The sequence below is a fragment of the Lepisosteus oculatus genome, chromosome 22 (assembly GCF_040954835.1).
Source record: "Lepisosteus oculatus isolate fLepOcu1 chromosome 22, fLepOcu1.hap2, whole genome shotgun sequence".
NCBI lineage: Eukaryota > Metazoa > Chordata > Actinopteri > Semionotiformes > Lepisosteidae > Lepisosteus > Lepisosteus oculatus.
In genome coordinates, this window is record NC_090717.1 from 10,539,281 (window position 1) to 10,563,490 (window position 24,210).

The 24,210-nt window shown below is 39.9% G+C and overlaps 1 protein-coding gene across 1 annotated transcript in view; it reads left to right on the forward strand.

Annotated features, from left to right (window-relative positions):
- The first annotated feature begins 602 nt into the window (after positions 1-602).
- The window catches only part of sec14l8 (SEC14-like lipid binding 8), a 30,842-nt gene continuing 7,234 nt past the window's right edge, over positions 603-24,210 (forward strand). The window contains exons 1-9 of the mRNA XM_006640431.3: positions 603-788; positions 3,152-3,227; positions 10,740-10,783; positions 13,759-13,821; positions 14,581-14,769; positions 15,581-15,676; positions 16,412-16,472; positions 17,459-17,542; positions 18,112-18,218. Of these exons, the coding sequence (XP_006640494.2) occupies positions 735-788; positions 3,152-3,227; positions 10,740-10,783; positions 13,759-13,821; positions 14,581-14,769; positions 15,581-15,676; positions 16,412-16,472; positions 17,459-17,542; positions 18,112-18,218 (774 nt within the window). The 5' untranslated portion in view covers positions 603-734. The remainder of the gene's footprint in view (positions 789-3,151; positions 3,228-10,739; positions 10,784-13,758; positions 13,822-14,580; positions 14,770-15,580; positions 15,677-16,411; positions 16,473-17,458; positions 17,543-18,111; positions 18,219-24,210) is intronic.

A 24,210-nucleotide genomic window follows, 5' to 3' on the forward strand; every position in this document is an offset into this window, starting at 1 on the left:
GCGCTAAGCTTCCACACCTAAATTAGCATGCGTTATTTTGAAAGTCATTCGTGAAAGTCTTGAGCCTGTGTTTTGTTGGTTGATGAAACATTGATCCCTTTGCCATTATTAATCTTGAATAATTACAATATCGTATTTGTCATAAACGCTTGCCTCCACGACGATCCTAAAGTATAAAATCCAAGTGACGACATTTTCCAGATATGCGAAAATCGATCGTTTTCACTAGCTGCAGAACTTTAAAAAAATGTAGAAGACACGAAGGCGATTTTGTACTTAAATCGAGGCTCATCCTGAAAAGTTCTTATGTCAGAGAAGATTTTAAACCCTATAGAATGTTTCCATGTTATTTTCGGCGATGCAATACAGTGCACTTTGAATGTCCTTGCTCCCCCAGAAGGCGTTTCTTAGCTACTGTGTTATTTAAACTTCTTGCAAAGTTTGTTTCTGCTAGAAATGGTATTAAACCCCCTATCTTCCATATTCTTACCCTCAATACAATGCACGCATCGTATTGTTTTTTTTTTAGAAATTCTTGCGCTTTAAGAAGGCGTTTCTTAGCGACGGCGTTGTTTGGCTGGAATTGGAAAGCAGCGCCCCCAAGCTCCCAGCGTTAAAAACTCGCCATCCCTCGACAGCCGCAGTATTACTGCGAGTAGGAAGGAGCGCTAGTGTCTCGGTCCGAGCAGCGGGGCAGAGAGGTTATTTATAGGTAAGGTTTGCCAATCAGCACAATGAGTGGAAGGGCCGGCGACCTTAGCTCGAAGCAAGCCGAAGCCTTAGCGCAGGTAAGACAATTCCCCGAAACGAAATGTTTTATTTCCTCTTTGAAAGGGGACCGCTATTTGGTTTGGAGAGGTTCCTCAGCAGATGTCGTGGTGCTTGCGCATGTTTTCAATGTTCAAGCACTGCGGAGGCTAGCCTGCGTGTGTCTTCCCTGTTTATACCCTCAGGAACCACAAATATGTCATGAGCAAGTACCCTGGTCTCCCCATTTAAGGAATGTGTCTGGAGCGCGATCCCGGTTGTATAACAAGTTTCACCTGCACGAACAAATGTGTTCGTGCAGGTGAAAAAGATGTTGTTGTTGTTTTTTTGTAGGAACGATGGGTGATTTTGAGTACAATAAAAATATACCATGTACATAAACGGGGTGGGAGGGTATTTTGAAAGAGACCAGCGTATTTTGTAGCTCTTATGTTATAAAATGTCCTTACCGTCTTTTAATATGACGCAGTCTGTAATGACTGGAAAAAAATAGCAAACGACATTTCAACGTGACAAATCATTTTCATTCCGCTTCAAAAAATATCTAGAAGTTCAGTGGTTTTGTTGGCCCATCGCGGTTGGTATTTAGTATAGCTCCTCGGTCTTGGTTACATATCTGAAACATGATATAACATAATCATCCTTATTTCTGCGTGAAATACACGTGAATGATATTTAAAGAAATATCTCAATTATAACTAAGTGCCCTCTGATGATAAGCATCTTTTGCAAAGCTAAATAAGGCTAGGTACAAAAACGGCTCGATGTGTGATTAAAGATTTTACAGTGCAATGTGAGTTTGTTATGCAGGACAAGTTTCCAAGAATCACTGTTTTCCAACCAGCATGTTAAAGAAACCCTCATGAAATTCATTATGCATTACAGCAGCAGATATGAGTCATGGTGAGGCTTCTGTTGAACTCAAGGATAGGGATTACTGTCCCCGAGGTCAAAATGGGAAAAAAACCCTCTGTATACAGTATATACAATGTATGTTCCATTACGAAATGACTACGTACTTATTCAAAAGTGCTGAACGTAATTCATGATCAGAACCTTACCTAGTATGGTCAGACCAATAAAAAGATGGTGTATTTTATTATTCAGATTTTTTTTCTTTGGTGAAAATGTGCATTGCACCAGACTGTAGCAAACGGACCACCTGTTTGTAAGATCGCTACAGAATAATTCAGCTTCGACAAACGATTTATTGTTGTTGAATTGTGCAATTGACATATCATTCACCCTGTATCGCAACATTTCCTTTTGATACAGTGGAAATGACGCCTGTATTTGTTGAGCCAACGAGAAGATTTTTTCAATCGTATTTTCAGGTAGCGAATCTACAGCCGAACCTGCAATTTATGTAAAGCCCCTCGGAATAAGTTCTTGTCTGCATCCTATTATTTTTGTGCCACAGTAGTTATTAACATGCATTTAGCATTTAAATTACTGTATTCATGGGAGCACAAAGTAAAAAGGGAGTATATCGATTAACATACTATAAATTAATGCATTTTTGTGCAAAAATTAAATGTTATCTAATAGTATATCAACAAAGAATGTCGTGGGTTGCCTAGCAACCCATCAGCAAGTGTCATAGTGCCTTAAGGCCTGCTTCTAGCTTCTAGGAAACCTGTGATTCCTTATTGTTTTGTTTCCTGTCCTCAGCAAAGGTGTCCGAGCAGCTCCACACCTTTTGAGACCATTTAATGCTAATGTCCATCTTCCTGTTCTTGAGGAGATGTTAACACCTGCAGCTGCAGCCAGATTGCTGTCAAAAATCTGGACTATCATCTGTAATGCAGAAAATGCACTCTGAGGAATTTCACATGACTTTCAGATAGTCCAGGTTTTTCTCAACTACTTCAGTTGGCAAGCATATCAGTTTCAGAAACAACACTGGGTATTGCAGTTTGTCAGTTGGAATATTCTTCTTTAGCACTTGTCATGTGAAATTGCCTTCCCAGGAGTTACAGTCTTCACAGCATATTTAAAATGCTGAAATAGCATCACTGTGTTTTTAGGACCAGAAGTGGTGTAGTACTTTCTGATGCATTGTTTGACCACAAATAACATTGTAGGTTATAAATATAATACAGTATTAGGTACCATTTTAATTTTACACATACATATTTATACAGCATCATTTACATTATGAATTTGTTCCTGTTTCCAAAAATTGACACCTTTATTTTTTCTGTTCTCTATAAGCTTATTATAACATGTTGCGTGTGATTCTTTGAGTCATATGCTAAATGACTCTTTCATGTGCACAGTATTCTGAGAGAAAAGGCACATGTTTTTAATTCTGTAATCATGGTCAGATTTAAAAGTGAATTTATTTCATTTGTGTTTTTTTTGTTTTCTATTCCATTGTCAGTTTCGAGAGAACATTCAGGACATTCTGCCCAAACTTCCTGCTCAGCATGACCACTTCCTACTGCGCTGGCTTAGAGGTAAGCTGGTTGATTCCTTGGCCACTGTGTAAAAAAAAATCGTTTGCTTGTTTCATGTGGATCCATTGGATTTCCGTCTTTGGGCAGACTAGATCTGTTTGGGTCCGTGGTTGTAGTAGATCACTGTCTTAATTTTTCAAGGATCATCTTAGATGTCTGGAAATTACTTTCACGGCAAAAATCGCTACTGGCTTTTAACAAATGTCAACTGTTGTAGAAATAACGTGTATTTATAACCAGTGTCTGTGCCACTGATACATATTACAGATACTGAAAGTGTATTGTTTCTGCCTTTAGGGTACCCCACACTATAAGGAACCTTTGATGGATATATGGTGCATTTGCAGTATGGATTCTTTATATATGAATAAGCTGGTCAGTGGTGGCATGGTGGTTGAGGAGATTACCTGTGGTCTGTTTGTGGGTTGACGTATGTATCTTTCACATCCTTTGGGCAGAGCTCTTTGATGGAACACCTTGTCTGTTGGTCACCATGTACAGAAAGCAGAGGTCTTTGGGCTATCAGAACTCTAGTAATTATAGCCAAGTGAATGGCTGTGTGCGTTTGGCAACAGTAGGTGACCGTGTTTTCAAAGCTGCTCATCATTCAGAGCTGGTGAGAAGCACTCATTGCTATGGGAACTGGAGTCCCTCATTGTCTGTGTGCATTGTGGGTCATTGTTGTTTGTGAGCTGATCACATTGCTTGCTCTGTGGTTAATGCTTATATCTAGTTACTTCACTTCCAGTCATGTGGCTGCTGTGCACCAAAACTGTAGTGCACTGCATAATGTGCTCACCTGCCCCCTATCCCCAGCTGAAAGCTGATGTATTCTCTCAGTTCCTCCTAATTTTTGTTACATATTAATAGTCAGCAGCAGCCCAATGGCATAACAACATATAGAAATGTAACAGTTAAGATTCGTTTTGCATCTAGGTTGCCATACAAAAGAGAGGGTACATGCATGCACAGTAATGATGGTATGTCCAAATGATAACAGATTTGAAGTACGTATTAGGGCCTCATACTTATAAATGTCTAAAATGTGTGATGCTACGGCAGGTGAATTAAACATAAACACGATTTCCAGGGCATGCCGGCAAAGGCATTTAAAAATTGAACCATTTAAAAAATTGCTGCATTTCTTAGCTCCATAACCTTCATTTCTAGCTGTTTTATTTTGTTCAGTGTGATTTCAAATGACTAAAACGATGAGTGCTAATAACTATAATTGTGAACAAAAAACACGATTGAAGTGAAAATAAAACAATAAAATCTGCTGTATACAGTATACTGTATACTTTATATAGATAGAAAATAGTGCGCTTTTCAAAAATGATGGCACTGAAGAGTGCCCAGAACTGCTCCTTTCTTCCCATGGCTATTTTCATGACTGAGTGGCCACAGTCGGTCAGCTGGCCTGCAGTGATAGGCTTGGCTTCAGAGGAGTGGTGCTGTGGTCAGAAAGTGGAGTTCAGTTCGCTCTTGGTTTCTGAATCAGTGCTGTAGAGGAAATGGACAGCTGAAGTGTGTCTAGTGGAGCTCTGGGATGTCATTCGCTTGCCAAATCACTGGTGAGAGGGCCTGAGTGCCTCCAGAACGGAGACCGCCTTCACTGGTGTTGAAGGAATGGAGGAGGGAGGCAGGAGAGAGATGCTTTGAAAGGAACCGACTTTGTTTATAAAACTTCACATTTCCAGTGTAAGGATCTGCACATGCACCCATATTGTATATCGCCGACACAGCTGGTTTTGGAAGATGATCTGCCAGAGTTTTAGCCTATGTTATATCTGGCCTATTACAATTCTGCAACAAAAAAGGATCCTTTTATCTTTTGTCTCTTTTCACCTTTGCCCTCTCTTAACCGTTGGGTTTTTTAGTACTGATAACACAGAGTGCTTCATGTGGGTAAAAGTTAAAAATTAGAGTTCAGTCTCGGAACAGTATAAAGTGGGTATCTGGATAATCTGTTTTCTGTAAGAGGTCAGGAATAACATTTCAAACTGAAGGATAGCAGTTTATTTAACTCAGTCAGTATTCTGTTGTAAGAAATGTTTCTTTTAAATTTGGTAATCTATTGATTCAATCATGTGTAGAATTCTTTTAATTAATAACTTCATATCTGATGCACAGAGAAATCAATATACTCAGACCCCAGGCAACTGACTCTACACAGATTAATGCTCCTTTGGCCAACTGGTCGTTTTCATCAGTCCATTTTTTCTGCAGTTTGTTTCATGGGTTCCCCAAAAAGGAAAACTAGAGAACGATATGAGAGTAAGACCTCTGATTGTTCATTTACTGTTCCCTTGGTTTTTAAAATGTTATCCGTATCTTGGATGAAGGGAGGAGGTGTGGAGGGTCTCCAGAGCTGTGGCAGGATCATGCAAGATCCACAGATCTCCAAAGTGATTTCAGAACTGCCTCCCGAACTCTGACCTTCCAAAGTCAGTGAATCATGGCCTGGTTGCCTTCATGTTCATCTGGTTTCACCCAAATGCTCGTTCACTTGATGCTTCAGTCCTGCCTTTGCCATTTAAGAATCTTAAGGAAAATACAAATGAGAGAAGGCAATGTGACCCATCACGCTCATATGGTAGCTAGCTTTTTAATAATCCAAGAATGTCAAATATCCCACAGAATTAGACGTAATCACATGGCTAGAGAGCTGGTTTGGGATTGGGGTTCCCATAATCCTCTGTATAAAGAAATGTCTCCTGTTTCCTGTTTTGATTGCTCTACACCTAATTTCAAGTGTTGTCCCTGGTATCTTGTAGTTGGTACTGTACAGTATGTGAGCTACTTCAATGTATCCCATCTCATTTCAGCTGTATTTTACCTCACTGTATAACTTTGTCCTCCAAAACCCTGAGGCTGGATATGGTTCTGTAAATTGACCCCTGTCACCACTTTACCCTCCAGAGTTTCTAAACAGCAAAGTAATTATTCATGCTTACCAGATGAAGGGCCCTCTGTCATGAGCTGAAGTTGTGTGTGTGTGGTGGAGGAGAGGTACTGTATGATGAAGTCTATAATCTTATTAAATACGCACTACAACATGATTAACTACAGACTGCAGGTTCCAGTATAAAATGAAGCTTTTGATATAGGTGCAGCAACAAAGATGTGCTTCTCCTCTGTAAAACATTATTGTTTTGTTGGTGGTTAAGTGTCGGATTTGCTGCTTTGTAAAAATGCTATTGTACCGCTCTGCCACACATTTAGCTGGGGTAACTTCTTGATATAAAATCTGATGCATAGATTAACCTGTAGCCTATACCTTTAACTCAAATGACATGAATGATAGTGTTTTTCAATGTCCCAAAAAAGGGTAAGTAACAGAAGTTACTTTCTTATTCTGAAATGTTTCTCTGACATCCAGAAGGAAAGTAAACTGCGGAAACTCAAGACAACTCTCAGGGGAAGGAGTTGCTTTTAAAACTTTAATGCGCAGTCATAGATCATTCCATTTAGGAACTGAAAGTTGCCACAGCCATTACTACAGCTAAACCTGGCAGCAACCATAAAATATGGATTATATATTTCTACCATTTTTTGTTTTTGTTGCCCTGCAAGCAGAAATGAGAACTACAGATAAATGATTACGTTTAAATCAGGCCAGGGGAATTATGTGGTCACAACTAATGGATTACCTTGTGTTGTGCATGAACCAGTGGCAGCATTCCCATGAAAACAGTGAATATTTGTTATTCAGATCTTTTCTTCCATGCCCATGGTATATTCTGCCCTTCATGGCCATTGGTGTCCTAAAGCGTGAAAGCTGAGACGCCTAAAACATTTAAACAGGCAAAACCTTGTGCAATGGAATAAAATGCAGTGGACTTTGGAAAAGGTCAGCTGATCCCTTGCTAGTGTGGCCTTTGTTAGGATAGTGGCTTTGTTCTCTTGAAATGTCTTCCAGAAACAAAGAATATCCATTTAGGCAGTAACCTGTGAAGATTCTGTTTTTGTTTCAGTTGGATGAATATTTATGGGTGACACGGTGGCGCAGTGTTTAGCATGGCTGCCTTGCAGTTCTGGGGCACTGGGTTCTGTTTCAGACTGTTTTAGAGTGCTGTCTGTGTGGAGTTTGGATGTTCTTAGCGCTGCAGACTTGCTTCTGTTCCTTGCTGGGGTAGGCTCGAGCTCCCCCAGGACCCTGAATCGGGAGAAAAGCGATTAGAAAATGAATCGCCGGTGTGTTAAATACCTGTGGAAAACTAGAGCTTGCATTTTTGTCAGTATTCTATTTAATTGTACCTTAGATCCAAAAGCAGTTTATTGCTGTGTTTTGCAGAGCTCCTTTATGAATTCAGTAGTGCCCTGACAGGCAGTTCTGCTAGCAGCCTTTGTAATATTACAGCGATAACTTCAGAGGTGTGTGCCTGTCTTATTTCTTGTGGAAATTCAGAATCATCTTTAATGCGGGACCATGGAAAAATATCAAAATACCTTTGGCAGTTTGATATTCAGAGATGGCATAATTCAAGTAAAAGACATATAGAGGAACACAGAGCACCAGGGCGTGGTACAATAAGCATGTTGGCTAATAATAAAGTCCTTAAATTATCGTTTATCAGTTTTCAAATCATCCGAGGTTCCAAGAGGTCAGCAGTAGCTTTTGGGGTTTTTCCTCTTCTCTTTTGGCTGTCTGGTCTGCTGACTTGCTCTTTGTCCCTCTGGTCATGAAAACACAGGTTATTGCCCCCCCAGCCTGTGAGATAAGATTAACCAAAGTCAATCTTGGATCAAAAGGCAGCTCACTTCACCATAGCCATTGGAACATCACCTTTTATCTACATACGATCACGTCGCGTACAATCAATTCTGTAGCCTGCAGAGTTGGAAAGGTTGAAGATATTCACTAAAAAGTGATAAAGTTAATAATGTTTGTTTACTGAAATGCAGGATTACGGAACTGTTAAGCAGTATGGATTTCTAATGGTCATTCAGCTAGGTGCTGCCACATGCACTGGATAATATATTTCACAGCACTCTAAGGTTGCAGATTTTTCATAAATGCCCAATAGTGCCCCTGTAAACTTCTCATGCTGCAGAAAGCTTGGTGGGCCTTTATGGAGCAGTGTTTTTTCTCTCTGGTAGATAAGAGGGAAATTGTTCTTTGTACAGCTATTGTATGGTACTCACTGGAAGTATTATAAAAGACAGCAATAAAAAGGAACAGCTACGAAAGTCCACAACAAGCCTGTTATCCAAGATCTGTTTAGAATTATGTTGTGGTGTGTTGTGCTGTTTGTTGATATGGCAGGAAGCTGTGGGAGGCAACAGTCCCAGCAGAAACGCTTGTTTCTTAAAACGACACTAGCCACCCTAGATATAACCCACAAAATTCTACCCCAAGATATCAAACCTGTGCAAAAAGCAATAATCTGACAAGATCTTGAGGGCTGCACCAATTCAGAGTTCAGAGTCTCTGTCAGTGGTAAGCTTAAGATTTTTCTGTTTGTCAGTCACACTGTGCAGTGCATATTAGAATAACATGAAAGATATTGCTGAATAGCAGAAAAGCATCGTTTATATCCAGCGACTTCGGAGGTTAATAATCAGCCACCCCGTCTTTGGAATTGTAACAGTCTTTTTGTAGGAAATATTTCCTGTTGGGGAATGGGGGTTGATCATACTAATGATATATTTCTAAAATGGCACCATTAAAAATCCATCTTGCTTTTATGATTGCTGTTAGGTCTGTTTGTAAGTGTGAGCACCATGCATCTGAAAATCTGAAAATAAATTCATTGTAACAGATGCTGTTTATTGTTAGACTATACTTCGTTGTCAAAGATGCCTCTGCTCATTCATCCTACCAAAAGTGTTATAATGGAAATCATTTAGAAAATATACTACTACTCATTTTAATACTTTCAGAGTGTCTGTTTTGTGTCTGTAACAAAATCATTTGAAAAACAGATTGATTTTAGATTTTAAATGTGAACACAGACAGACTTGGTGTCTCCCAGAAAATCAGCAGTGAGCTATTTGGGGTAAATGGTACTACCTGGAAATGCAAGAACGCACATGTTCTTGCAAACGGTCAAACAAGTTCTTCGGTCAAATGAAAGAAATGGTGTCTTATTCTGTTGGCCTCCTACATTGATCCTTTGGGAAAACGGGAAGACAAGAACATCTGCCCGTGCTAAGGAAATACAGAAGAATGTGTCTGCAGCAAAGTCACATCTACAACAGTCTGTCTGCCTCATGGATGGGCACCTCTGTGGTGCAGAAGCTGAATGGAATCTTCAGCTTTCTCCAGGCATTGCACTTGCAGTCTGGTGACTACTAGTGTAAGCTAATAATCCCCTTGAGAGTATAAGGTGCTTAGTTTCATGCTGATTCTAGGTCAAGTCTGACTGTGGGGGGGTAGGGGTGGAGGTAGGCTAACCATCACTATCCTTGTTCTCTAGCTTTCACCTAAGTTTATATAGCAAGAGGACCCTGACATATGCTGCTGCCCCTCCGCTGGTCCTTAAAACATGAAGCTTCGCTGATCAAGAGTAGAACCCTGTGGGCATTACACAGCAGCCATTCAAGGCTGGCTCTCTCACAGCATGCTGGAAAGTGTAGTCTGAGCCCATTCTTCTTCACCTGGGTTTGTTAGCAATGTTTTATTTTGCCATTTATGTTTGCAAGGGGGTATTTTCTACCTCCCGTGTAACAGTTTTCATCTAGCTTTGATCTTCAGATCAATACAGATTCATGGAGACTTGTAAAGGTTTAGGTGATAAGTAACAAAGCAAAACAGTGCAGACTCTCCTTGTTTGCAGAGGTATTGAATTTATCATTATGCAGTCTATAGAACTAGATAAAAACACACTTGATCCACCTACCTACATTTTGTTATTGACAATGCACCAGATCCAAAAATGAACGCCAAATGATACGGGCTCAGGTTCTTCTGAGATGGTTATACCTTTAATTTTTTGTTGTTGTTCAAAGCCTTCAGTTTGCTCAACAGAGGCCATCTGTTTTTAATTTTTAGTTAATTTGACTTTAAAAATCCCTGTGTTGCTTTGTAGTTTTGTAGCTTTATCTGCTGTTATCTTTAGGTCAATTTGAATTTCTATTGATAACTATCAGTTTTATATATGTTGATTACTTTAAATAACCACTAATCTAATTCAGGGTCACAGTGGCCCAGAGTCTCCCAGGAAGCACTGGACACAGGGCAGGAGACATCCTGGACAGGACGCCAGTCCATCACAGGGTCCAGACGGACACAAACACAGACACGCACCAATTTTCCCAGAGGCCAGTTAACCTACTAGTATGTCTTTGGACTTTGGGAGGAAACCAGAGCAGAAACCTGGAAAAAACGCATGCAAACTAGGGGAGAACATGCACACTCCTCACAGACAGCACCCCAGGTCTGGAATTGAGCCCAGAGCCCCAACGCTGTGAGGCAACAATTCTAACCACTGCAGCAGAAGGCTGTGCAGTGTGTTAATTCCAATGTATTCATTTTTAATGATTGCAATTTATTTCTTCTACTTACAGCTAGAAACTTCAATGTGCAGAAAGCAGAAGCGATGCTCAGAAAGGTAAGGCATGTTTTTGTTTGGGGTTCTTGAAAAGCACTCACAAACAGAAGTGTCTCGTGCAGAGCTGAGGTTTCTTCAAAGTGGAGCGCTAGGCAAGTCCACACTGGAGAAATGTGACATCTTGTGTAATGAATATGTGATATGGGATATGTGAATGCAGCCATCAAAGCTACCAGTTGGTACCTACATACCTATATTATTACACCCAAATGAATGGCCTTATCTGTACAGAACCTGCGTATGAAATGAGAATGTGATAAAAAGTTATATTGTATAATAAAAGCATAAACCTAAACATTTGTGGCATTTACATATAGTACATACGTTTTAAAAATGTATCTTTCTTCTATCTTATCTAAATGGTGATTGTGAAGAGTATCAATGTGATGCACTTGGATGCCGGGGACCATCTGACATTTTCCCACCAATGTCGTAATCTTACGAGTTTCCTTCTCTGTGCTGCCTCTCGCAGGCTCACCTTGACACGACACTGCTTTGTGAGGATATTACCCAAAAGCACAGAAATGGTCAAACAAGGCAGTGCTGTCTGCACTGAACTCCACAGGGTGTAGTGCATACATACAGGGTGTGGGGGGGGGGGGGAGTATTGGATAGGGTAGGAAGCGTGCATTAACATGGATTTTGGTAGACTACATATAGTAATATTTTTTATGTTCCTATAGATTGGTTCCCATTGATTTTTATCATGTTTAAACTGTATAATACGATTTATATAATATTGTTGTTATTACCTCTGGCTTTTATTACACAAAATATTATTTTATTGTGAAGTATTTCCACTTCACCAGTGAAATTATGGAAAGGCCACAATTTACAAAACCCCATTTGTAAGATGCCAAATGCAAAGGAAAACAAATTTGCAAATATGCCTTATTGGGACATCTTAAAAATAATGGACTCCTAAATCCTATAAACCTGGTTGGGTCTGCAACAGATTCCCTCCAAATCCCTTATTCCATGAGATTTCCGGATCTATAAAACTTGAAACTCTGAAGCCACATAACAGGGCTTTATTATTTTCTGGTGGGCATAAACGTGACATGAAAGAGCTTGAATCTAAATGTCAGACTAATTAAAAGTTCCAATCCCCTAGCTTTTATGTAGAAACCTTGTGTAGTGTCATATTAAGCTTCAGCTTTATAAGAACCAGCTTTGTAAATCTCCCTTAATCTGAATTAAATCGATTCATTTGTGATCAGCATACCTTAGCAAACCTTCTCTGATGACGTATGGCTTGATATAGGCACGTGTGCCCCTGATGTTGGGATCATTAGCAGATACAATAATTTATTAGTCGAACAGGAGTAGCTAGACTGCTAAAAAGGTACTGCTTAAATCTTAACAAGTCGTTGGATAAAAATCATATTAATAAAATATTTCAAAAGGCATGTTTCATTATGGGGTCGCAAATATTGTTTGAACCATTTCTCATGATTAATGCAGAGTCATTGGTTCATGCATTAGAAAACATATTTCAGTAACACTGTGGACATTTCTGGAAACTTTCAGAAGAAGTTTAGCTCTTGCATGGTGCACTAGTGTCGAAGAACTTCTTTTTATACCCTGAAGTAACCCATAATCTTCCCAGTGCTGTGTGAGCAGATAATAATTGCTGTGATTCTTAAGCCTAATGATCTCCTTTGTCCCATACATAGCTTCATAGATGCTGCAGGAGAGGCAGGATTTCTCTTCACCAGTGTGATAAAAGCAAAACCTTATCTGCTGTGCCCACAGTGTCCTGTGCCATAATGCTGAGGTTTTCATAATAACAATTTGGCTTGGTGGCTAACCATGTCCTCCCTGAAACCAGGCTCCAGCACACCGCAAACATGATTAGGACCCTGTGGTTATTGAAAATGGATGAATGGATTTTGAAACAGTAATGATATCCAACACGTTTTGAGAAGTGAGCTTTACATTTACTGTACATTTAGTAATGGTGTGATCCAGGCATTTTCTATAAAAGTGACACTTTACAAGTCTACTATATATACCCCAAAACATCAGAGAGTAGCACATCGCTATAGAACAATAGTTTGTTTGGTATACACTCCAAAACACAAATACACATACAAAAAATTCAACGAAAAAGCCATTATCTGACTGAACTCTAACTAGAGTTCTCAAAAAAAATTCTTCCACAATGCCTTTAAAAAAATAATCTCTCTTTCAAAAGTCAGTCTCTATCGGAAGCTCCTCCGAACAAAAAAAACTTGCTCCAAGAGACTGTCCCTCGATCTCTTCCTTCTCCCTCTGATGCAGCACATTTCAGAGTCCCTGCTTTCCTCCTGGACAGCAGAGGTTGAAGGCCAACCTGGAAGATTTCCTTGTTTTAAATGTCAAAAAGTAAAATTAAAAGTAAATTAACCTAGTAGACATTTCTGTCATCACAAAGCACAGGGACATTGGTGCTGTTATACTGTCTGTTATTGTCACAAAGTTGTGTGTAAACCTGACCAATTTTTGCATTTGTGCTGATCTTAAACAGTCAACTAACTCCCAGATTAATGAACTTGATGATGTTATAAATTACAAAATAATTATGTTTATGCACAAGACGTTAACCATAAATAACCATAAACAGGCATTTAGCAATTTGATCTTGTAAATAGGATGGATGGATATAACCCGTTCAAGAACTTTTTTGTACATTATTCACAATTTTACTTTATCCCACCTTACTTACCTGGGTGTGTGCCTTATTGATCTTCCACACTGCTCAAGTAAAGGGACGTGTGAGTCACATGACTGCTTTTGAAAGCTTTGTACAGATTCATAAAACCAAGACTGAGGAACTGAAATCAAGACCCACCCAGAAACACCTTGATCTTCAAAATCCCTTTAAAAAAAGCCACTGTATAGATTTTCCATTGACACTAAATGCAGTGGACGGAATGAACATCCTGTAGTGGTTAAAGTTCACTCGGTTTGACTGCTTCTCTTTTTTTTTTCAGCATGTAGAATTCCGGAAACACATGAAAGCAGACACTATAACTACAGATTGGCAACCTCCAGAGGTAAAAACTGTAACTAACGCTGATGGTTCTGCAGGAGCCTGAATTTATGGCCACTTGAGACAGGAAGGCCAGAGCTGCCCGTGTTGGTGGTACTTGTTTTTCACTGTGTAAGAAGATATTTACTACTTTAGGACAGCCACTAAGCTGCAGTGAAAAGGAAAAGTGAGCCCCTTTGACCGAAAGCCACTATAAAACCAGATTATGGTTTATTTACATCACAGAAGCCCTATGGGTGAAAATGCTAACAAAGAGCTTTTTGAGGATTATGGTGTTCACTTTTCAAAGACCACATAATAATCACATAAAGATGTTTTTGTACATATGTATAGTAGAGGCCTATTTTCACTTTAAAGTGTGAAAATGTAGCTATACCACACTGATGGGCAGCTGTCCATGGGTGCTAGCTTTGACTTTACATATACGAGCAGAATTGGGAGTCTATTGAGATGAGTTTGATACACTGTATTGTGAAATTATCAGAACTAATTAACTTTCATTCTTTTCTAGTATTATGAATCAACTTCTTGTCAGCTCCTTTGAAGTTCACATGGGAATTCTCCATATTTTTAGTAATTTAATTAATTTTCGAAGTTGTTTTGCTAATGTCGTCTCATATTACTCTGTAGCTTTGATGAGGAACATCATAAACTGATTGTAGCACATTTGATTTTGAGCAGCCCCTGGCTGGTCGCCTGTAGTCTGTGTCCTTTCAGTCAGGCTGTGCAAGGTCACTACCTGCCTTGTGTTTCTGCTGTCCAGGTCATCGAGCGATATCTCTCGGGAGGGATGTGCGGCTATGACAGTGAGGGCAGCCCCATCTGGTACGATGTGATTGGCCCTGTGGACCCCAAGGGTCTCCTGCTTTCCGCCTCTAAACAGGACTTTCTCAAATCCAAGGTGCGGGACTGCGAGTTACTGCAGAAGGAGTGCCAGCTGCAGACGGAGAAGGTACTGGTGCTCTACTCCTGAATGTGCACATGTACTGTAATTAATACACTGAGATGTGTTGTCCAAGCAGAGATGTCGTTTTCATTCATTTCTTACCCATATGCTCTGCGGTTGGGTTGACAGAGGACCCCAGAAATGAACATTGTTGGCAGACTTTATCCATGAGAAAAAAAAAAAGGAAAAAACACACTGCAAAATAGCAATAATTCTGGGTCTTCCTTAATTTGCAAGTGGATGCAATGAAAAATCTGCAGTTTTAAAGACGAGTATAGTACATTTCTGTATCACAGCCAGCCAGCTGATGACATGGCATTGTATAACTGGGTGTATTCAGTCCGTTTGGCAGTTTTCTAAGTGTAGTCTTCCAAAGTGCAAACCACAGAACCAGATGTAAACAGTAATTTCCATAGGATGTTGCAGTCTTCTGACAGGGCAGATGTGAGGTATCTTCCTTGTCTTGAATTGTTAAGATTGTAATAACATGTATTCAATTATTTATTTACTGTAAATTACCAATGAGAATGCAGCAGTGTGTGAGAGATTGTGTGAGAGCACAGCAGTCTTATTATTTGTGCCCAAGGGCATGTTGCATAGGATTTAAATGTTTACTCCCAATCTTTAATATAGAAATTCTTTGTCATATATTGAACGTATTTAATTTAACGGAGCTGGGAAACTGATAACAGCTGAGCCATTTACTGAGAGAGTTACGATGCCCTGTGCCCCTTTTATTACTATCACCCCTTCTTAAAGGCTGCCAGCCCCCACGGTCCCACCAAACAGCAGAACCATTTGCCTCTGTGTGTTTCAGATGGGTAAGAATGTGGAGTCCATCACCATGATCTATGACTGTGAAGGACTGGGCCTGAAGCACCTCTGGAAGCCAGCCATTGAGGCATATGGAGAGGTACTGACACTGCTCTGAGCACTACTCAGACCAGACCAGATCAGATCAGTTTATTAGCCATAAACAATGTATTAATTTCTTGCATTAGGAATGGTAAAAACTCAAGCACCACGGGGTAGGGAGAAAAAGTTCTGGTGATAAAAACATAAAACATAAAACTGGCCATAAAAACAAACCGTGTTAAAAAAATATGCACAAAAACACATGGCTGAGAAGTGCTGAGAAGTGCTAGTTATGCCACCCAGAATTCCTGTGTTTTTTGTTCTAACTTGAGAACTCAGGCAATTATTCTAATTATTTTCCTAATAAGACTTAATGTAGGCTATTCTTTAGCTATTCATGTTTACTCAAATGACTAATTTTCTTAAAGGGGCAGTGACCTTAGAGACTGGTTAGAAGTATTAAAATTGTACGGGTAAGTAAGGAATTAGATCAACAGTGTACCTGAGAACTTGGCCTGGCGTTTATTTTCTCATTTCTATCCTATACATTTGGGAATTGAGTTTGAGATTCCTGGGTTTTTACACAGAGTATCCAGTTAAATGTGGTCTCTGCACAGTCTCTCTCTTTGAAAGAACATTATCCCTACTCGGAAACCACCCCATGAAAAATACCTCTGTTGTGAGTGAAAAGCCTCTTGTCACCCTCTCCTGAGCCCCTTGTTTCCCAAACTAGTCTCACTCGAGCTGTGCTGGCTGTGATCCTGGCCTTATTCCCTTCTCTCTGCCTTTGCAGGTCCTCACCATGTTTGAGGATAATTACCCAGAGGGGCTTAAGAGGCTGTTTGTAATTAAAGGTGGGTATTTCCTGGCAGTCAGCGACAAGGGGCCTTTTAAAATCTCCCTGTGCTGGAATATTCACTCATAAAGTTAACAGCCCCACGAAAAGCATGACGATGAATGGGGTATATAACACTCCTCCAGTCCAGACTGGTGAAGCAAAATAAAAATGCTCAGGGTACAATGCATATTTGACATAATTAAAAAAGTACTGGGCGTTTCAAAATAATTATATAATCAAAGTAAGTAACAAAGAGAACGGGTAAATCCTATTGGTTGAGAAAAATTACGTATTCATTCTCGCATCTGTTTCTGTGTTTCATGACCACTTGAAAATTTGTCCTAGTAAAAATTCTAGGTTGCAGTTTTGAAGTATTTAGAAATGTGTCTGAAGAGCTATAACAAAGCAGAAACATCAGCAGAGTGTACACTGTCACCTGGGGTCTGGCCTGCATTGTCACTGAACAATAGTTCTTCAGATGGATACATTTACATTTGTTTGTATCTATTAATATCTTTTTTCCTGTTAGGTAGCATGTCATTTGACTATGGAGGACTGGATTTGACTGAATTGGTGTTTTTGTTGCTTGATGTGAATAAGCCTTGAATAATTGTTGTTTAGAATTTGGGATTTAGTATTTTCTGCTTTTTACTTTTTAATGTTTTTCATGTTCTTTGGAGACAGTTCTGTTATTTAATTTTATATCCTTGATCTCTGGAGTCAGAATTGGTCTGTGTTAGAATAGAGAGTTAGCACAAAGAGAAGTCCTGGGGTTACTAGACTGTATGTACCTTTCTATGTGAACTTAACCCTTACTGAGTGGTCAGGCAGGGACAGAAATGCTCGCTCTGAGCTGGAGTGCGACTGGAAGAGACAGTCCTCAGAGCACCAGTCCTGCATGATGAAGTACAGTTTGCCACCTGAAAGTTAAAGTGAAATAATGTTTAACCTGAAAGTTAAGCATTGTTAGAAACCCCACTGAATTTCTTACCCTTTCTGCAGCCCCCAAACTCTTCCCTGTGGCCTACAATCTCATCAAGCACTTCCTGAGTGAGGACACTCGCCGCAAGATTGTGGTATTGGGAGGTGAGATCAGTGCTTCACTCGAAATGGGTTGACTGCTGTCTTGCTGTCGATGTTGGAATATGTGTATGATCACTTATTCATTCAGTTCGTGTAGTGTTTACTGGCAATGAGAGCTATAAACAACTGCTCTTTATTGCTTTTGTCTTTGAAGTAACGACATGTATCTGTAGAAAGCACAGCTATATTGCTGTGATCAAAAACTCATCTTTTGAAGTCTTTACTGTAGCACTAGCTGGAACAAAGGAAAGTTAATGGATCAATTTGCCCCAGCATTGTATTATCAGAAAAGTTGCTTATCTTTTTATATCTGTGACAGAAAAATCCACAAAGTGAGGTGAAACAGGCCATTTTGTTTATTGTCAGCTGCATGGTCTCTTGCTAGATCATAACCATTAAGAGATGTTTTCTTTAGCTCTTCAGCACAAATCGGTGAATGTCATACTGCATACATGGCTATGTAAAGGTTTAACGCTTTTCCTCATTGAAGAAGACAGAAGATGAAACGTTCCCGCCCCACAAGGCCTTTTTATCCTGGGCTTCCTGCTAACTGTCCCTTTGTCTGCGGACAGCTAACTGGCAGGAGGTCCTGCGGAAACACATTGACCCAGACCAGCTGCCCGCCTGCTACGGAGGCAACCTCACTGACCCCGATGGTGACCCCCGCTGCAAAACCATGGTGAATACCCGGGGTCTCAAGGGCTGGGGAGGGGGGACAGTCGGGTAAACAGTGTTGCTTTTAGGGCTCAGATTTTACCATGTTTCCAGAATGTTATTCTGGGTATTTGGGGGGGGGGGGATGTCAGTTCTGGACAATGAATTTGCCTGGGTATACAACATTTAAACACGGTATTGAGCAATGGAGAGTAAGTGAAGTACCTACTGTTGGAATCCCGTACACCTTTTTCAGTCTTGTTCCAGAGTGGGCTGGGATTCTGAAGCTCTTGCTCAGTCGCTGAGAAACAAGCTGTAATAGTAAGCGAGTGAGAGCATTATCTTAATTGGCACGATTTAGAGAGAAAGTACAGTAAATCTTTTCCAAAATGCCTCAGCTTACATGTTTGCACTTGAACAAATGTGAGAAAAAAATTATTTTAATTCTCCTTTAATGACGCCTCGCCCCTCTGATGCAAAGGCGTCTCAAGGTTGGTGGTTTCTGGGCTCATTGTGTGCAATTAGAAAGGGGTATAAATAATGGAAGTACATATGATAAACAAAATGCAGATTTTCTTTAGTAGTTTTCTCAATGTGCAGTCACACCCTGATTTAAATAAGGAAAAATTGTGTTTTTGAGATCACCTGTTTAGTATCAGTGCTGGTCCTGGATAGGGCCGACTTCAGACACCATATCTGCTGGGAACTGGGCTGATAACGGTGAACAGAATTCTGGCAGGACTAGGTCTGCTTTTATCAAATTACCTGGGCTGTTACCGGGTCCTCAGGAGGGGAGTTCAGAAACTACAGAAAGAGGATATTCACGTTGCCCTGAAATGCTGCACTGCTTTCCAAATACCGCAGCCTGAAGGCACCGCATGGGCAAAGCTTGAAAGCAGCCCCCTGTTCTTGCGTAGCTTTCAGAGAAAATGTTGCAAGTCACTGCCGTAGCGAGCTGTGAGGGGACAGGACCGTTATGATGTAACAGAACATGCAACAGTGAAGTATACTTTTTTATGCATGTTTGAACCTTTTTGGGCTTAGTAGTATGTTTTGAAATCAGGTGTTTTCCCAGATGCTGCTGTCCTTCCCACAAACCAAAATTTGTTTCCTTGTTTAGAAACTGAAGTTCCTAATTTGGCTGCTGTGAACCATTGCTCCTAGTATCTTCGTTGCTTTGCCAGATCATAGCGCCCCCTAGAAGCTACTATCTGCGACAGTGGTTACCTTTCATGCCAGACTAGAGTGTCATTTTGATACCAGGGGAAATGAAGAAGAAGAATACAATAAAAAAGACCCAGATCTATAAAATTACATTTCAAAGAAAATTTTAATTGACTTTTTTTCTGTACCGTTTGATATCACAATGCTAGAGAAGAGCAGTCCAGAGGGAAATCTGTTTTGTTTACCTTATTATTTCATCCTTAGCTGCACATTTTATTATTCAGATGTTATTAAATACCAGAATGTACTGTATTATCCCAGAGACTGGTTTGAGAGCTGAAAGCATAGTCTGAGCCTTTTTATTCAGCGTTATGATACAAAGATGCTTTGTATCACAAAAGACTGCCTTTTGAGATAACAGAAATGATTTCAAGAGCATACGCAAAGATTAGCACTAAGTCCTTCAAATGCATTTATCTGAGTGGCGTTAAAAGCGTAAAGATTCTACTCTTCTTGAACTTCTGTACTTAAAATGTTACTGAAATGAAGACAGCTTTGGAAAAGATGAGCTTGCATACAGAATAAATTGATATATAACCAATAAGTCATTTTATCTGCAGTATAGCAGTTTGGTTCTCAGCAGTTTGCCATTGAAAAGTTGACAAAAATGAGTTAGGATGACAATAGTCATTAGACATGTCAGTAAACTGTCAGCCACTCATCTCATTGACTTTTTGCTATAAATGCTCCTGTTTGCCACCTTATGCTTTTGCTATCCTTTCTAGTACATTCCTAGTATCCCTCGAATTTGTTTATCCTCCAATCTCCCACGCTCTCCTTTCCTTGCGCTTGGAATGTATCGATGATGGAGCAAGTAGATCACTTGCCCAAAAACTGCAGCTGAACATGTATTAAATATAGCTTGCCCAGAGAGGCCAAACGCAACTAAAAAGGATATATACTGTACATAAAAATGTTAAAATTATATTTTTTTTTAGTTAGATTACCGTAGAGCTCGACACTCACAAAGCTGTGAACTTCACCATAAAAATAGAGATCGTTTTGTTGTGCAAGTTACATTTTACACATTTTTTTACAAAAAGATGTGTAATAGACAAGGGGATACATGGAATAAAGTTGCTTGCATCTAGAAGAAGTTAGGAAATTTCAGATAATTTTTAATCATACCTTTCTCTAACAAAGAAACACTGCTGTTTTGCCTTAGACATGGGCTGACAATTCTTTATTACAAAGTGCTGCTCTTAAAATGACTTTCTTTCATAGCTCTCCACGTCAGTTGCAGTCTAGATGTGTAATAGTGCCTGCACCCCTATAATCGGTTAGGTTTTTATTTTCTAAAAGTTTCAAGCAGAAAAGAGACAAATGACACCGTTGAGTACAAAGCTTTGTTTGCCTGTCGGGCTGTGACTACCCCTGGGCCTGTTGCAAGTGACAAAAATGTGATATTTCTGCCCCGTAGATACATAGGTAAAAGTGTGCTGTGCAGAGGAGGAGTGTTCTTGGTCATCTACTGAGACAAAGGGAACCTTTCTGGACCTTTCCTTCGGGACCCTGACGGGCTGAAATTAAGTTTCCACTCTCTTGTACTTTTCACCTCTTAGAATGTGTCTTGCCTCCCGCCTGTAGAGTACACACCTGCTAGACCCTGATCCACTCATCTTTTAGGCTTCCTCCAGCTTTCTGTACTGTACTTTACTTTACTTTAGAAATGGCTATTATAAAAAATGGATGTTTAATAATGACTTTAATGTTTGGTGATTTTTATTTGCTTGTGGTTGACTCGTATTAAGAAGGTTGCTCCAAGAGTTATATGCCTGAGCAGGATCCACCGTTAAAGGTGTGCCCCTGAGTTCAGGCCAAGCTTCACCATCCAGGCGTGGCAGGTTCAAGCTTGGAACATCTCAAGGAGTTGTCAAAGTGCTGGTATCTGATGGCCTAGGTGCTGCCAAGGGAGGAGTTTGCCAGGGCTCCAGGCTCTTGGGGCCCGCTGCAGTTTGCTGGTAGCTTGAAAGTTCACAGTGATGTGGATGAAAGATGCACCTTCTGCACAGGGCTGCACAGCCTGTGACATGTTAAAAGGGGAGGGGCTCAGAGGTGGGTGTGGTGTATGAAAGGGGAGTGGCCAAGGGTGGGCGGGTCGATGATGCCTACTCTTCCTCATCCCCGCACCCCCACTTTATGTGATTACAGGGTCTGTAAGCAGTAGCAAAACATCTTTGATCCCGGATATAAAAGCATATTTTTTTACTATTATTTAACACTTTAGAAGTGTGACTAACAAACAAAACAAGCTATGTGCTGCACAGGAACAAGTAATAGGTATATTCCATGCTGAAAAGAGAAGAAAGAAAACACAACGTTTCGGTCGTGGAGCCTTCCTCAGGTGTGAGCACACCTGAAGAAAGCTATGTGCTGACTCCTTTAATGATCAAAGCTTTTCCAAAACATAATCGCTCTCCTGCCTATTTAAGAAGGCTTCTGAAAGTTTTTTTTATTTTTCTGTGATGTGCACAGTGTTGGACTTAAGTGCCATCTGTATTAGGAATGGAAACCCTGGCTTAAACTATTTCCTGAAATTAAGTGGGCTCCATTAACAGGGATAAGGAAGTTGTAATATCTAAAAGCTGGAAAAAAGAATAAAGATTTCAAGGATCAAAAGGATTTGGACTTCAAAGCCTACAGTAGAACAATCCTTAACCTCCTCTTCTCTCCCTGTTCCTCGGTGTATTCTAGTGTCCTGCTGTGAGCTTGCTTGCTGTTGTAATGCTTTGTTCTAGACATTTCACTTGCTCAAGTGGGATGGAGAAGGCTTTGTGTTTCTTTTCCTTTGTTGAACTTAAACTTTGGGTAGCTGACCTTCTTACTTAAGTTGTGTGAGTTACAACTGTATCTTTTTGCTCCCTGAATTATTTAATACTGACAAATAATTTCAGAATTGTTTTAAACATGATGCATGGATGTAATGTGTCAAGAGATGCTTTAATGCTTTTCCAGCAGTGTATAAAAAATTGTACCAAGAAAGTCGGATAAAAGGGAAAGCTGAAAAATACATCTGTTGATTCTCATGTTTTTATTTGTGGATTTGTAAAAAACAAACCTACCCTGGGTTTCAGTGCACAGAGCTTTGTGATGAGTTGCTCATAAAATATTATTTTATGGTGGTTTATCCCAGTATACAGTACACCAATGTGTGGACCATCTCTCATGTCTCAGCACCTGCTGTAGGTTTCCCAGATCTCGATGACTAGTTCATATTTTATGTTTTTATATTTTGTGCTGACATGTCCTTTGAGGCATCTTTAGTAAATTAAACTAGTAAATACAGACAATGAGGTGAAGAGTAGGTGGAATTTGGTTTGCAGTAGCACAGCTGCTCATTTTTTTCATCATTGTATTATTTCCTGTAAGCTGGTAACTTGTTCAGTGTATGAAATGGAAAGAACATATTACAATTATATAAGGTTGTTTCAAATTAAATTAATTTAAAATATTGTGAATTTTTTAATGTATGAATTTTAAATTTCATTAAAAAGTATTGCAAACTAAGTATTAATAATAAAAAAACAAACTGCAAGCTTTTAATATGTAATATTATTTTCTATCTGATTCTATGTTCAATGTTCTCAAAATTCTGTCACAATGTGTCTGATTATTCTTTAAATAAGGGATTAGACTATAAATATAGTATTAGGTAAATTATGTATAAACAAATTTGAGCAGAAGGCTTTTACTCTGACAGTTCCAGAAAGATGTGTGCGCTTACGAATTTAGGCTGTCTGCACACTTCAGCTTCTCTCCTTGAGGAACGAAATGAATGAGTACCTTGTGCCCGTCTGCATGCCCGGTATGATTTATTATTCTGGTCGGGTGCTAAATTGCCTAAGGCTTTTCAGCACAATGTGTGGAATTTGCAAGAGCTAAAATAAGATCACTAAAATTTAAATATTCATGGTAAAAATAAACGTCATGAGGGAGTATTCCGCACTGCTGCCTTTTTTGTTTTCTGGGAATTCGTGAGACACTTTGCTTCAGATCTTGACAGTATTTTAAGGCTTTATGAGATAGTCTCCCCCTCATACTGTAGTAATACTGTAAGGCTGAAAGACGTTTCTTAGACAGCTGTCACTGCTTACCAGCCTTAACATTTTCACTAGTATAAGGGGGAAGTACCCTCTTTCTTTCCTGACTGGTCTACCTGATCTAGGTTTCTCCCTAGCAAAGCACAAGCACTCCCTTATGTTCACCAAATTCCATGTGCAAGTCCTGCATTCCACACACAAAAAGCTCATTTATTCCACACTCCCAATTTCCACAGTCAAATATCCCGTCTGTGGCCCCATTGTTATTGCATCCTCCTGTCGAGATCTACTAGCAGACATAAAAAAATCCTTCGCTGTCGTCAATGAACTTGTCAGTTTTCTTGAATAACTCCCAGATGGGATCTGGCGTGACCCTGTGTGTACAGAGCAGCTCTGGTCTCTTAATTCCTGTTCACACATTGACCAGCCCAGCTGATTCAGATCTCAAACACAAGGTGGTGATTCACGAGGTATGCTGTTCATTCATGGATGGGTGGATGAGTGCTCATTGGCACAGAAGTCAAAACAAATGGGGTAATAATATTTTTAGGATCCAACAAGGGAAACAGAGTCAGCTGTGTTTTAAGAGAGAGTCTGGAAACCCTGTTTGCCGACCCGGTGTTTTAAGCCACAATAGCGGAGAAGAAACCGTTTATGTGATGAGATTTTTAAATACAGGGACTGTGAGGAAAGAGCTGAATTTCTTTTCTGTATAAAGGCAGTTGGAGAGTCGAATTGCTTCAGAGCTCAGCG